Source organism: Pelophylax lessonae (assembly GCF_965119305.1).
Source record: "Pelophylax lessonae genome assembly, chromosome: 10".
Lineage (NCBI taxonomy): Eukaryota > Metazoa > Chordata > Amphibia > Anura > Ranidae > Pelophylax > Pelophylax lessonae.
In genome coordinates, this window is record NC_138777.1 from 34,291,756 (window position 1) to 34,305,517 (window position 13,762).

Consider the following 13,762-nt stretch of genomic DNA (forward strand, 5'->3'; position numbering starts at 1 on the left):
GACTCATTCATTGACCACCAGTATAATGGTGCTTTTCTCTGGTTGTCTCTCCCAATGAGAGCCAGTGTAATGGGGCTTTTCTCTCACTGACTCATTCATTGACCACCAGTATAATGGTGCTTTTCTCTGGCTGTCTCTCCCAATGACAGCCAGTGTAATGGGGCTCTTCTCTCACTGACTCATTCATTGACCACCAGTATAATGGTGCTTTTCTCTGGCTGTCTCTCCCAATGACAGCCAGTGTAATGGGGCTCTTCTCTCACCGACTCATTCATTGACCACCAGTATAATGGTGCTTTTCTCTGTCTGTCTCTCCCAATGACAGCCAGTGTAATGGGGCTCTTTTCTCACTGACTCATCCATTGACCACCAGTGTAATGGAGCTCTTTTTTCACGGACTCTCCCAGAATGCACCAGTGTAATGGGCCCCTTCTCCACTTACTCTCCCTTAAGACCCCCAAGGTAATCAACCTTTCTCTCATTGACTCTCCCAATAACCACCAGTGTAATGGGACCTATCTCCACTGACTCTTCCAATGAGAACCAGTGTATAAGGACCCTTCTTTCACAGACACTCCCAATAAGCACCAGTGGAATGGGGCTTTTCTCTCACAGACTCTCCCAATGACCACCAGTATAATGGGGGCCTTCTGTTACTGGCTCTCCTATTGATCACCAATGTAAGAAAAAGTAAACTAAGTATAACACATTCCATACTTTTATTTATTTATATATCTTAACTTACTGTTTGCATTAATCTATGGTATATACATATAATAATTATTATTATTGATATAGGAGTTCCGTACTTTTGCTAAAAATTAATTTTAAGGGATCCTCTATGTTAAAAAGACTATGATAGTGAATTGTAGCAGACACTTGCAATGCTTGCTGTTGAATTATTTTGAAAAAGTAATTGTTACTTCTATGTACAATATGTACATTAACATAAAAGGTTATGATTTTTTACATTTTGCTTAACCTGACTAGTGAATGGTTTACAAATCATAGTGAAAAATAAACTTTTAGTAAATTGGCATTGCAACTTTGAATAATTTTTGGGGACAATGTTTTTGATCACTCAGTGAGCACAGTTACCCTCTACCTTTGGCCACTGCACTGATAAAAAGTCAATCCCAAATCCTGCTATTCAATTTACCCGGCAGTATTACTGACATAGAACGAATGGTCCCAAGGGATTATTTTATGAGTGAACAGTTTGAACTGTGTATCCACGTTGCGTGTAGGTGCAAGTGCACTACCTGAAAATACTCCAAAACTACAAATTAAACAGCATAGCACATGCAAACTTGGTAGGCTTTCTTGGTTGGTTTTCCAGCTGATCTGCAACCATAACAGCAAGACCTAGGATTCTTTATGACCCATTGGCTTAATTTTCATAAAGAATGGGCACCCCCAAGGTTACTTGATAAGACACCCCCATCCACTAATACTTACTTCTACAAGTTCTCATTATTATATTTAACTGCAAGAGTGCCAAGTTTAATTCTTGTGTAGCTCCATGTTGGGCTTTGTCAGAGATTATACAGGGTTCATACCCTTCTCCCCTTCCCCATGTGAGAGTGTTTGGGCTTAGCCATTGGCCACCTAGGCCCCAAGCACTTCATCTTGGGAGTAATAGAAGAAGGTCACATGATCCCTCATACCTGGAAGTATTGACTAATTCTTAGGGTTCCAACAGTCACAGTGGAGCATATAGAATTATAGATGGTATCAGTGGGTGAGTTGGAGGTAGAAAATGGGCAAACTTACAGATTTATTTAAAATTATTAAACCAAATAATATTAAAATATTATTCACTGATATATTATATAATTTCTTGCAATTCAGTTCCACAACCACTAGCAAAACCTCCGTCTGAAGATGTACTGGCAGCCATAGAGAAGATGAGAGAAGGTAACAACTGAACAATGGTATTTGGGTTTCAAAAATTGAAAAGCTTTTCAATAATTTAGCTCGTTCTTTAGCATCTCACTTTCCTGTTCAATGTTTTTACTTATTTAATGATATTGAGAATGCAGGAGAAGGGAGATTCCATGGTACGTGGATGGCAGAGCACAGAGGCAATTCCTTAGGAATGTATTTGGTGTAAAAGAATAAAGAATAGGTAATACAAATTAAAAATTAAAGATAAACTCCAGGAAGATATGCATTATAATGCAGCTCTGTAATCATGAATACATCATTAAATGTTTTTTTCTATTTTTTTTTTTTAAATGCAAATATTCCAAAACTACAAGTAGAAAATAGTACTTGCCTGCATACCTACAATACTGTTTTTGCTGTGGGTTTCTCAGTAGGTTTCCCAGCTGCTATACAGGTGAAGCAGCAGATCCTGGTATTCTTTATAAACTTGATTTATCAATTTCTGCAATAAATAGGAAAAGTTGATAGGTTCTGTTAAAAAAACACCCCAATCCACTGATACTTACCTTCTGCAGGCTTTTCTTAAAATCCTGTTTACCTGTGGGAGTGTGGAGTTTTATGCGAGTATGAGTTTCATGTTGGTCTTTGTCAGAGCTCACATGGGTTTAATGACGTTTTCTCCTTCCCTACATAAAAGTATTTGGGTTTGACCATTGGCCACCAAGTCCTGGAGCACCACATCCAGGGAATAAGCGAAGCAGGTCATATGCTTCCCCATACCTAGAAGTATTGAGTAAATCAAGTGGTTCAGACAGATGCAAAAACTGGCGGGCGAGCATGAAGACGTGGGCAAAGTTGACAGGTTGATAAGGTATTCCCATCCACCCATACTGTATTTGCCTTATGAAAGCTCTCGTTATTAATTTACCTGTGGGAGTGCGGGGTCTAATGCCAGTGTGAGCTTCATGTTGGTCTGTGTCAGAGCTTACATGGGCTTAATGGCCTTCTTTTCGATCCCTACATCCTGGGAGTAGGTGAAGCAGGTCGCATGCTCCCTCATACGTGAAAGTATTGGGTAATTCTGAGGGTTCCAACAGATGCAAAGAGCAGTGAGAGAGTATGAAGATTTGGGCAAAGTGACAGGTTCTCTTGATAAGGCAGACCCATCCACTCATACTTGCCTTCTGCTAGCTTTCCTTAACATCAGATTTACCTGTGGGAGTGTTGAATGTAATTCCTAGTATAAGCTTAATGTTGGTCTGTGTCAGAGGTCACTTGGGTCTAATGACATTCTGTGCTACCCCACATTAAAGAGAATTTAGACTTGGCCATTGGCCACCTATTCCAGGAGCCCTACATCCTAGGAGCAAGTGAAGCAGGTCATATGCTCCCCCATACCTGGAATGATTAAATCATTCTGAGAATACCAACAGATCCATGGAGTGATGGAGGAGCATGAAGATGGTATCAACGAATGAGTTGGGGGTGGTGGAAAAGGGCAAAGTAACAGATGAATTTTAAATTACGGAACTCAATAATATTATTTATTCTTTTTGTCTGGCTTTTCTGCCATCCAGTTCAACAACCAACATCAGAACTCCATTCTGAAGATGTTATGAGCACCATAGAAAGGATGAACAAAGGTAATTACTGAAAAATGGGTTTTGGGCTTCTAGAAATTAATATATTTGAAATAATATGTAGTGCTACCCCTGAAGGAGCCGCTTGGTAATTTGGGTTCTCTGTTCTGCGCCTTAACTCCAAGAACAACTTCAGACCCTCTGGTACACCTGGTTGAGGGAAAGTTACTGCATGCACATATAGGAACACAAGTGTGGATATCTTTAAATTGACTGTGAATTAGTATCAGGAAATAGACTCAAGACCATTTAGTGGAAAATAACTCAAGGCATTGGTGAGGGTTAGAGTAAATGGTGGTTTGAGTATAAATGAACACACAGAAAGTAGATTCAGGCACAGTCCGCTAGACAGTATATTAATTATGCTAAAGTAGCTTAGAATAGAGTTCTGTACCACTAGACTGGAATGAACCCATGAGTCAGAAAAGTCAGCAATAAACAGTACATATAAGCATTAATTACAATGTGAATAATAATACTATAATCAGTCTGGAGTGCCCACTAGAAGGATGGCTAGAAAAGTCCCCAGAGATGCACCTCTTAGCATAGACAATAAGCAAAGATAATTGTATAGCAGCTGTAAAGGGGCAGTCTTTAGTCCTAACTCTTTAGCCGGCTAGCTTTGGGGTCCAGTTGTACTGTTGGTACACATGAGAATAGTCCCAGTCAAGCCATTAGGCATCAAAAAGGCTACAGGATGTATGGGCAGTTCCTAAAGGACTCGGTCTCTCTAGCAGCAGATAGTAAATCCCCACAGCTGCAGCTTACCAGTCCCAGCAATATTGCAACTCACCATCTTGGCACAAATAGCGATTAGTCCACTCTTCTCTGCACCCAGGTGACTCTAGTTGTAGGCACACCTGGATTTAGCGTTTTGGATCCTGCTCAGGCCGCCAATATGCAGCAGATGGTGCACACTGGGCAGCGATGTGCACTTTCCAGTCTCCCGCACAGCAAGAGGAAGCTATGTCCTTTACTGGAGAAAATGCATCTACTCTCCCTCCTCCTGGCAATATCCCTCTGAGAAATGAGAAATGCAGTTCAAAAGCTCTAAATTACAGTAGTAGTCTCTCCTCTGGATTATAATTCCAACAGTGCAGTGCTGCCTTACTCAGTCTATTAAATGTTTTCTGTTCAGCAGCTTTTGCTTATATAGCTGTTGACCAGTTTAGCACCATAGGGTAGCAGCTACAAAGAGCAGCTGCAGACAGTGTTTCTTTCACTCTCCATTCTTAGCCAAGCACCTCACTTTAAATATAATTTTCCTTTTTTTAAAATTTTCACTTATTTAATATTATGGAGAATACAGGAGGATGGAGATTCTATGCTACAGTTCATTCAGAGCATATATCATTACAAATTAAAGCTGATCTCCAGACACATATATAAATCAGCACAGTTCTGTAATCATTAATAAATAATTAAATGTATTTTTAATGCAAGCAGTGTAATTACCTAAATTTGACTTGACCTTAGCAGTCCACTGTGCAGTTTATACAGCAGGGCTCAGAGAGTGGGAGGAGAACCAGCACAAGCAGCCAATCAGATGTGATGCAGTGCAAGGAACAAGTTGATAGGAGCAGAGATGAGCCCATCACTGTGCTGCTACTCATTTCACTGTCTAGTCCCAGGGTGGGTTCTTGGAGAAGATCTGTAGGAGTAACTGCAGCAGGGACTCACCTGCCCTTCCAGACAAGACTGTGCTGTGTGGCAGAGCTGTATAAATATTAGGAAAGGACAAAAATTCAAATGCCTTGGTGGGTAAAAAACAGCTCCTGTATTCTTTATGGGTATTTAGCTGTGGCCCAGCTTTAACATATGTTTAATATGATGGGACATATTGTCTATCTAATCTTTTTAATCTTGAGATGTAAATGTGAAAGCTAGACTATTGTGCATTGTGTGAACATAACCCTCTCCAACGTGACTGTTTTTTGTCCAGGAAATGAAAAACTCTTGCATCACGGCGATATTATTACAAAGGAAGGACGCAGCGCTATGGAATGTCCCTCTAAGAAGTGTTTTTGGTCTAAATCTGCCAATGGTCTTGTTAACGTTCCATACACAGTGGATCCTCAATTCAGTGAGTGACCCCTTTCTTTTCTTAATATGGCACAAAAAAAAGTCAGCCACCAATCAGGCTACTTATGTTATTCAATGTGAGAATGAAACAAGTTGTTTAATTAGTCACCATGTGCAACAGACCCAATATGCATTCTTGATTTTCTTTCTCCAGTTGTTATTATTAATAGCCTGGTGATTACAGAGTTCCATAACTCAAGAAATTTTCACATAACTTATTATTAACATAAAAATGTTCTCGTTTGAGCACAAGCTGGAGCTGATGCACAAGGAATAATAAGCGTACTGTCACTAGGATCTCCCGCATCTGTCTGTAATCACAAATGTCCCTGGATATTCGGATGCCTCCTTCCAATATCAGCCAGACATTTCTTCTGTGAACTCTCCAGACCAGATGCTCAGGTAAATCCCTCAGTCATTTCCAGCAAGGTTTAGTAGAATAGGCCCCCCAGCTCTAAAACATCTAGGACCTCGATGAACAAGTGAAAAAAGCACAGCTGGACTGTCCCAAAGGGCAGCAGCCCTTCAGGCTAGGAATTTCTCCCCACTGCAAGAACCCCACTGCTCCAGGCCTCAGACTATTTATGCATTCCCCAACCACCTACTAGGCACCCTTCCCTAGGGATTCGCTGGGACCACATACATATTTAGGCTGTGGATTTGACTCCCCCAGTCCCCTACATTCTAAATCCTCGAAGAGGCAGGGGGAAGCAGTCAAACCCACAACCAGTGAAACCCAGAGCAGCTAAAGGTAATCATAAGCTGCTCCACTGATTACAGGGGAGTTAAAGAACTAAATTTACCTAACCTAACTAGCAGCTTATCCAGGAGGGTGCTACATAACTAAAATAAAATTGTTCAACTATAGTTTGCCTTTAATATGGAGTTCCATAAATACACAAATCTACTCCACTGACCATCTATGTAGCTTTTTAAAAATAACTTAAGGTATTTCAAAATTTTAACATGATTAACCAAAATCTGTTTTTTATTAGGTTCTCATCATTTTCTGCTCTTCAGAAATCTGGCTGAGAGTGGGAATGTCTACACTCTAACCCTTCACCAGAGAGCCAGCACCTAAAATTCTAACTAAACTGTTAAAAAGTTTAGGTGAAGCCACATGCCTGAACTCTAAACTATCTGAGCTTCCAACCTGGGACAAATTACACTGCTCAAAAAAATTAAAGGAACACTTTTTAATCAGAGTATAGCATCAAGTCAAATAAACTTGTGGAATGCTAATCTGGTCAGTTAAGTAGCAGAGGGGGTCGTTAATCAGTTTCAGCTGCTTTGGTGTTAATGAAATTAACAACAGGGGCACTAGATGGGCAACTATCAGACAACCTCCAAAACAGAATGGTTTTACCGGTAAAGGTACCTACTCATCTTTCTGACTATTTTTCACTAGTTTTACATTTGGCTAGGGTCAGTGTCACTACTGATAGCATGAGGTGATACCTGGATCCTATAGAGGTTGCACAGGCATTCCAACTTCTCCAGGATGGCACATCATTACGTGCCATTGCCAGAAGGTTTGCTGTGTCTCCCAGCACAGTCTCAAGAGCATGGAAGAGATTCCAGGAGACAGGCAGTTACTCTAGGAGAGCTGGACAGGGCCACAAAAGGTCAGCAGGACCGGTATCTGCTCCTTTGAGCAAGGAGGAACATGATGAGCACTGCCAGAGCCCTACAAAATGACCTCCAGCCACTGGTGTGAATGTCTCTGACCAAACAAACAGAAACAGTTTTCCTGAGGGTGGCCTGAGGGCCCAACATCTTCTAGTGGGCCCTGTGCTCACTGCCCGGCACCATGGAGCTTGATTGCAATTTGCCATTAAACACCAGAATTGGCAGGTCCAACACTGGCACCCTGTGCTTTTCACAGATGAGAGCAGGTTCACCCAGAGCACATGTGACAAACGTGAAAGGGTCTGGAGAAACCGTGGAGAACATTATGCTACCTGTAATATTTTTCAGCATGACCGGTTTGGTGGTGGGTAAGTGATGGTCTGGGGAGGCATATTCATGGAGGGACGCACAGACCTCTACAGGCTAGACGATGGCACCCTGGCTTCCATTAGGTATTGGGATGAAATCCTTGGACCCATTGTCAGACCCTACTCTAGTGCAGTGGGTCCTGGGTTCCTCCTGGTGCACGACAATGCCCGGCCTCTTGTGGTGAGAGTATGCAGCCAGTTCCTGGAGAATGAAGGAATTGATAACGTTGGATGGCCCCCACCCTTGCCTGACCTAAATCCAATAAAACACATTTGTGACATTGTGTTTTGGTCTATCTGACGCCACCAGGTTGCACCTCAGTCTGATTAGGAGCTCAGTGATGCCCCGGTCCAGATCTGGGAGGAAAAACCCCAGGAGTACCATTTTAAATTGCTGCAATGAAATTTTAGCAAAATGGACTATCCTGCTGCATCATTTTTTCACTTTGGTTTTTGGGGTGTCTTTAAATTCAATCCTCTGTAGGTTGATAATTTTCATTTCCATTAAACGATGTGGCATCCTTTCATTCCTAACACATTACCCAGTCCATATCAGTATAGTTATCCAGCATGATATTTTTCCCCATTGAGATCTGATTTGTTTTTAAAGTGTTCCTTTAATTTTTTTGAGCAGCTGTATATACAGATATATCTAAAAGATAAAGCAACACACTAGAAGCCCAGACTCACTCAAGGAAGCTAAAGACCCTCCACAATAGGAATAAGGTTTAGAAATGTTACCACATAATCATAAAATTATTTATGCCAAGCTAATCTCATATGTTTTCATCTAAAAAAAAATGGAAAAGACCATTCATTTTAATAGGTAACTGTTATTCATTCAGCCTGCATACATTGTTAAAAATGCAAATTCTTATTTTTAAACCAGCCATGGATGAAAAAGCTACCATTATGAGAGCAATGTTGGAGTTCGCTACGCTGACCTGCATCCGTTTTGTCCCACGCACCTCAGAGGCAGATTACGTGAACATCATAAACGATGTTGGGTGAGCATGTTGTTGGTGAACAGACAGTAGTGGACAATGATGGCAGATGTCACCCATACAAGAAAAAAAAAAGTTGGAGCTCCTCTTATTCATCGTTCTTGTTCAATATGTCCTTATCTATTGGTTCGTGGCCTCCTCCTTTGACTTCTAAAAATAAAGGGGGGTTCCCTATGTAAATAAATGAGAAAGAGAATTCCAGCCCCTTGTCAATCACATTGACATAATTCAGTGGGCTACCTATCAGGTATATCCTGACCCAATGCTTCATCCCCCCTAGAATGGTCAAACAAAGATGGTGGGAGATGTCAGAAATGACCTATAGGCATTATTCCTCCCACTGTCATCAGAAGTGGGGCATAGTTCCTGCTACTGACACCAACAATAGGCCACTAGTCCTCTCACTGACACCAACTATGGCACACTATTCCTCCCATTGATACCAATGATTGGGCTCTATTTCTCCCTCTCACTCCAACAATGGGACACTATTTCTCCCACTAATACCAACAATGAGGCACTATTACTCCCCTAATACCATTTATGTGGGAGTGGGGGGTACAACTGAGCTGGGGTTCTACTGTGCCCCTTTAAAAAAAAAAATAGAAAATCACACATGGCATTTGCCAAGCTTCATTAAAGTTTAAAAAAGCGTCACTGAAGCATCAAAAACACATTAAAAAAACATGTTGAAGCGGTAGGCACTTTAATGTTTGTTGAAGTCGAAGCAAGTGTAAATGAGCCCTTAGAAGGAAATCCAGATCTGTAAAGTGTGGGGAGAGCTGGAATGAGTCTGGGAATGAACAATGGCTAAACAGAGCTGGGCAGAGCAGTAATGGGCAGTACCTAAGCAGATCTGGAAACAGGATTCTCGTTGGTTGCTATAGGTTAATGCAACTTGCTTATTACTTTATTGAAGTAGCATTAATAATCTGTACAGCATCCGTGTAACTTGATTGTAATTTTGTTTTGTTGGTTGCAGCTGCTGGTCATTACTGGGCTATTCCGCAGGAGCCCAGGACTTATCTCTGGATAGAAGCGGTTGTGTTTTACATGGGGTCGTCCAACATGAGCTAAACCACGCCTTGGGCATTGATCATGAGCACAGCCGAAGTGACCGCGACTTGTACGTCAAAATCCTATGGCAAAACATTCAACCTGGTAAGATTCAAAATGGCAGCTGCATTTAAAAGTCAAAATCCATTTATTTCTGACCTCACTAGTACTAGAGAGGACAGACGCATAGATATATAAAAGATATAGAAATGTTTTTTATAAAGCTTAAAATCACAATTAAAGTAACATTGGATTATGATCCCTTCAAGACAATGTAGACCATAATATATTGTATCTATTCACAAATATCTTTGCTAAATTGTCTTTGCTAAAATATCCCAAGAGGTTGGCGGCTTTTACATTAATTAGCTTCTTCAGCACCTTTAGGTGTTACGGTGTTAGGCAAAGATGTAAAGGTCCTGAAGAAGCTTATTGATGTGAAACACGTCAACCTCTTGGAATATTTCAGCAAAGACAATTCATCACAGATATTTGTGAATACATACAATTTATATGGTCTACATTGTCTTCAAGGGATCATAATCCCGTGTTACTTTAATTGTGTTTTTAAGCTTTGGAATACAAATTTCTATATATTTTTATATATCTACTGTATGTGTCTGTCCTCTCTATTACCAGTAAAGTCCGACATAAATGGGTTTTGAGGTTGCAATAATAATGAATAAGGTACATTTTAGCCAACCTTCCTAACATTGCTGCATTAAACAGTCGTGGGCCTCCTAGAGAAAAATGTCTGAAATTGGTCTGTGTTATCAAGAGCACATGATTGGTTGACACAAGCAATAGATTTTTTTCCTTACATTCTTCCAATGTGCTCTGACATAGAACCATAGTAAATTGGGCAAAAAAGGACCTATGCCCATAGTGCAGCCAATTTTATTTCTAAGACCATTTTTAAATTGTTGATCCAGAAGTCATGCCCATTGAGGACTGAGTTACAAAAGGGGAGGGGGGTGGTCAAGACTCAGCCTTGATCTTCAAATTCACAGATCACCAAATTTTCATACATTTTACCAGGAGGATCCATTCTTATACCCCCTAGCTCTTAAAGTTCTTGAACTTTCAGTTTAAATTGACTAAAGGTGCATCAAAAAGATGTGCATATCTTTCATTTTGTGGTTGATTTACTAAAACGAGTGCACTCAGACTCTGGTGCAGCTGTGCATTTTAGCCAATCAGCTTCCAACTTCAGCTCGTTCAATTCAACTTTGGTAATAAAACCTGGAAGCTGATTGGTTTCTACTGTATGCAAAGTTGCACCAGATTTTGTACTCTCCAATTTTAGAAAATAACCCCTCTTTGTTTTCTATATAAAGCAGCCACAGATTGAATAGAAAAGCTTTTCCCCTTGTTTTAGAAAAGCTTTTCCCCTTGTTTGAAATAAGACTTCTCAGCTGTCACGATACTCCAGGAAAGTTCTTTATTTTCTTAAAGTAAAGCAAAACATACGAAAAAAAGAACAAAACAGAAAGGTTTCACGCATCAAAAGGAGAGAGAGAGATGTTATGTGTCTTCAGTGTAGGATGTTCTTTTCTCATCTCTGCTTGATCTGTAGATATAGTTGTCTTTTATACTATATGTAAAGATGATGTCAGCAAAAAAGTGTGTCCCAAGAAGGTAGTAATTCTAAATATAAAAGTAACACCCACTCTTGCATTTATGGATTGAGTCTATAGTTAAGACACCTAACTCCACCCAACGCACTGACATAGAAACTCAGAAAATAAATACATACATAGCAAAATGGCTTCTCTGATCTTGACAACCTTCAAAAACTAACATCATTACATTATGATATTTATATATTTCACAGACGTTTATCATTTAAAATAATATTAAACTCTAAATCTCTAACAGCCCTGTCACTATATTGATGACAGGGATAAATCCTTGCTCCATGGAGAAGCCGCAATCTATTTGAAAAGGTCTGACACGCCCCCTGCTAACCATAAGCTTTATAAGGGCATGCTGGATCTTTGCAGTGAGACCACTGCTTCTACACAGAGAGTAAGGGTTCCACTCTCCAGCATGCTGGCAGGGACAGGCTTTTTCACTCAAGCTGTGGCTGCTTTAGAGTGAAAATGAACTTTAAGACCCTGGGACCTTGATTTCTAAAAGAAATGCAAACATTTCCACAGTTCATGATGAATTCGGGAGCCATGTCATCTGCTGGTGTTGGTCCACTGTGTTTTATCAAATCCAAAGTCAGAACAGCCCTCTAGCAGGAAATACTAGAGCACATCATGCTTCCCTCAGCTGACCAGCTTTATAGAGATGCTGATTTCATTTTCCAGCAGGACTTGTTACCTGCCCACACTGCCAAAACTACCAATAATACCTGGTTTAATGATCATGGTATCACTGTGCTTGATTGGCCAGCAAACTCGCCTGACCTAAACCCCATAGAGAATCTGTGGGTTATTGTCAAGAGGAAGATGAGAGACACCAGACCAAACAATGCAGACGAGCTGAAGGCCCCTATCAAAGCAACCTGGGCTTCCATTCCACCTCAGCAGTGCCACAGGCTGATCAGCTCATTCCCCTTATACCCCTTGCCCTTAAAGCCCTCAATTTTTCTGTTTAAATTGACTAAATGCATTTTAGGTGCATCAAAAAGATGTGCAAATCTTCCATTTTTGAAGTTGATTTAGTAAAATTTGTGCCCTCAGACTCTGGTGCAGCTGTGCGTGGTAGCCAATCAACTTCCAACTTCAGCTCATTCAGTTAAACTTTGGTAATAAAACCTGGAAGCTGATTGGTTTCTATGCAAAGCTGCCACAGATTTTGTACTCTCCTGTTTTAGAAAATAACCCCTCTTTGTTTTCTTTACAAAGCAGCCACAGGCTGAAAAGAAAAGACTTTCCCTGGGCCCTGTCATTATACTGATGACTGGGATGGATCCTTGCTTCGTGGAGAAGCCGCAATCTATTTGCAAAGGTCTGATATGCCCTCTGCTAAGTCATTTGCAGAGCTCTCCAATCCGCAAAGGAGCATAAGATTTGTAAGGGGGAGGGGCGTGTCGGATCTTTGCAGTGAGACCACTGCTTGCACACAGAGAGTGGGTTCCACTCTGCAACATGCTGGCAGGAACAGGCTTTTTCACTCAAGCGATGGCTGCTTTGATATGAAAATGAACTTTAAGACATTGAACATAATCTTAACAGGCATAAGTAACTTTTTTTTTCTTGCAGGCTACAACGCCAGCTTTGATAAACATGATACCAACAACCTAAACTTGCAATATGATTACACCTCTGTAATGCATTATGGAAAGTAAGTATTCCATTCTTAGTTGACTTTATTCCATTGCTAAAAACACAGATTCAAATGAAACTTGCAGTGCCGCTCTAAGATGAGAAAAAGATCTCCCCGTCGCTTGCAGTGAAGGCATCATTACTAGTTAAAGAGGTTGTAAACTCATTTAAAAAAATTTTTTTTTTTTTACAACCTGCAAGAGAAAGACATAATGAGCTAGTATGCTTCGCATACTAGCTCATTATGAAATACTTACCTTAGAACGAGCCCCCGCCGTGCCGCTCTCTTACCTGTATGACGGGCGACATGACATGTCGCCCGTCTTCCGGGATCGCGGCATCCGGTCATCTGATTGGCCGGAGCCGCGGTGACGTCACTCCCGCGCACGCGCACGGGAGCCGACGGTCACGGCACGGGGCTCTGAAGGAACGGCACGGTCAGCCGTTCCTTCAGAGCGCATGCGCCAGTGACGTCACTGGCTGCATTAAAGGTAAATATCTCCTAAACGGTGTAAGTTTAGGAGATATTTACAGTACCTATAGGTAAGCCTTATCATAGGCTTACCTATAGGTACAACTTCCTGAGGAGGGTTTACTTCCTCTTTAAAAATAAAGAAAAAATACATATTGCCCTAAATTGATGAAGAAATTAGATTTTTTTACATTTTTTTATTGGGAATGTTTTATAGCAGAAAGTAAAAAATATTGTCATTTTTTTTATTTAAATTGTCAGCCTTTTTTTGTATATAGCGCAAAAAATTAAAATAACACAGAAGTGATTAAATAACTCCAAAAGAAAGCTCTATTTGTGTGAAAAAAAG

General features: G+C 40.7%; 1 protein-coding gene across 1 annotated transcript in view; it reads left to right on the plus strand.

The window, feature by feature from the left end:
- Positions 1 to 1,728: 1,728 nt before the first annotated feature.
- LOC309565590 (embryonic protein UVS.2-like) overlaps positions 1,729 to 13,762 on the plus strand; it is a gene marked incomplete at both ends in the record, with an annotated part of 47,397 nt that continues 35,363 nt past the window's right edge. The window contains 7 exons of the mRNA XM_082270543.1: positions 1,729 to 1,741; positions 1,852 to 1,917; positions 3,465 to 3,530; positions 5,470 to 5,610; positions 8,496 to 8,613; positions 9,593 to 9,771; positions 12,879 to 12,960. Coding sequence (XP_082126669.1) covers positions 1,729 to 1,741; positions 1,852 to 1,917; positions 3,465 to 3,530; positions 5,470 to 5,610; positions 8,496 to 8,613; positions 9,593 to 9,771; positions 12,879 to 12,960 — 665 coding nt within the window. The remainder of the gene's footprint in view (positions 1,742 to 1,851; positions 1,918 to 3,464; positions 3,531 to 5,469; positions 5,611 to 8,495; positions 8,614 to 9,592; positions 9,772 to 12,878; positions 12,961 to 13,762) is intronic.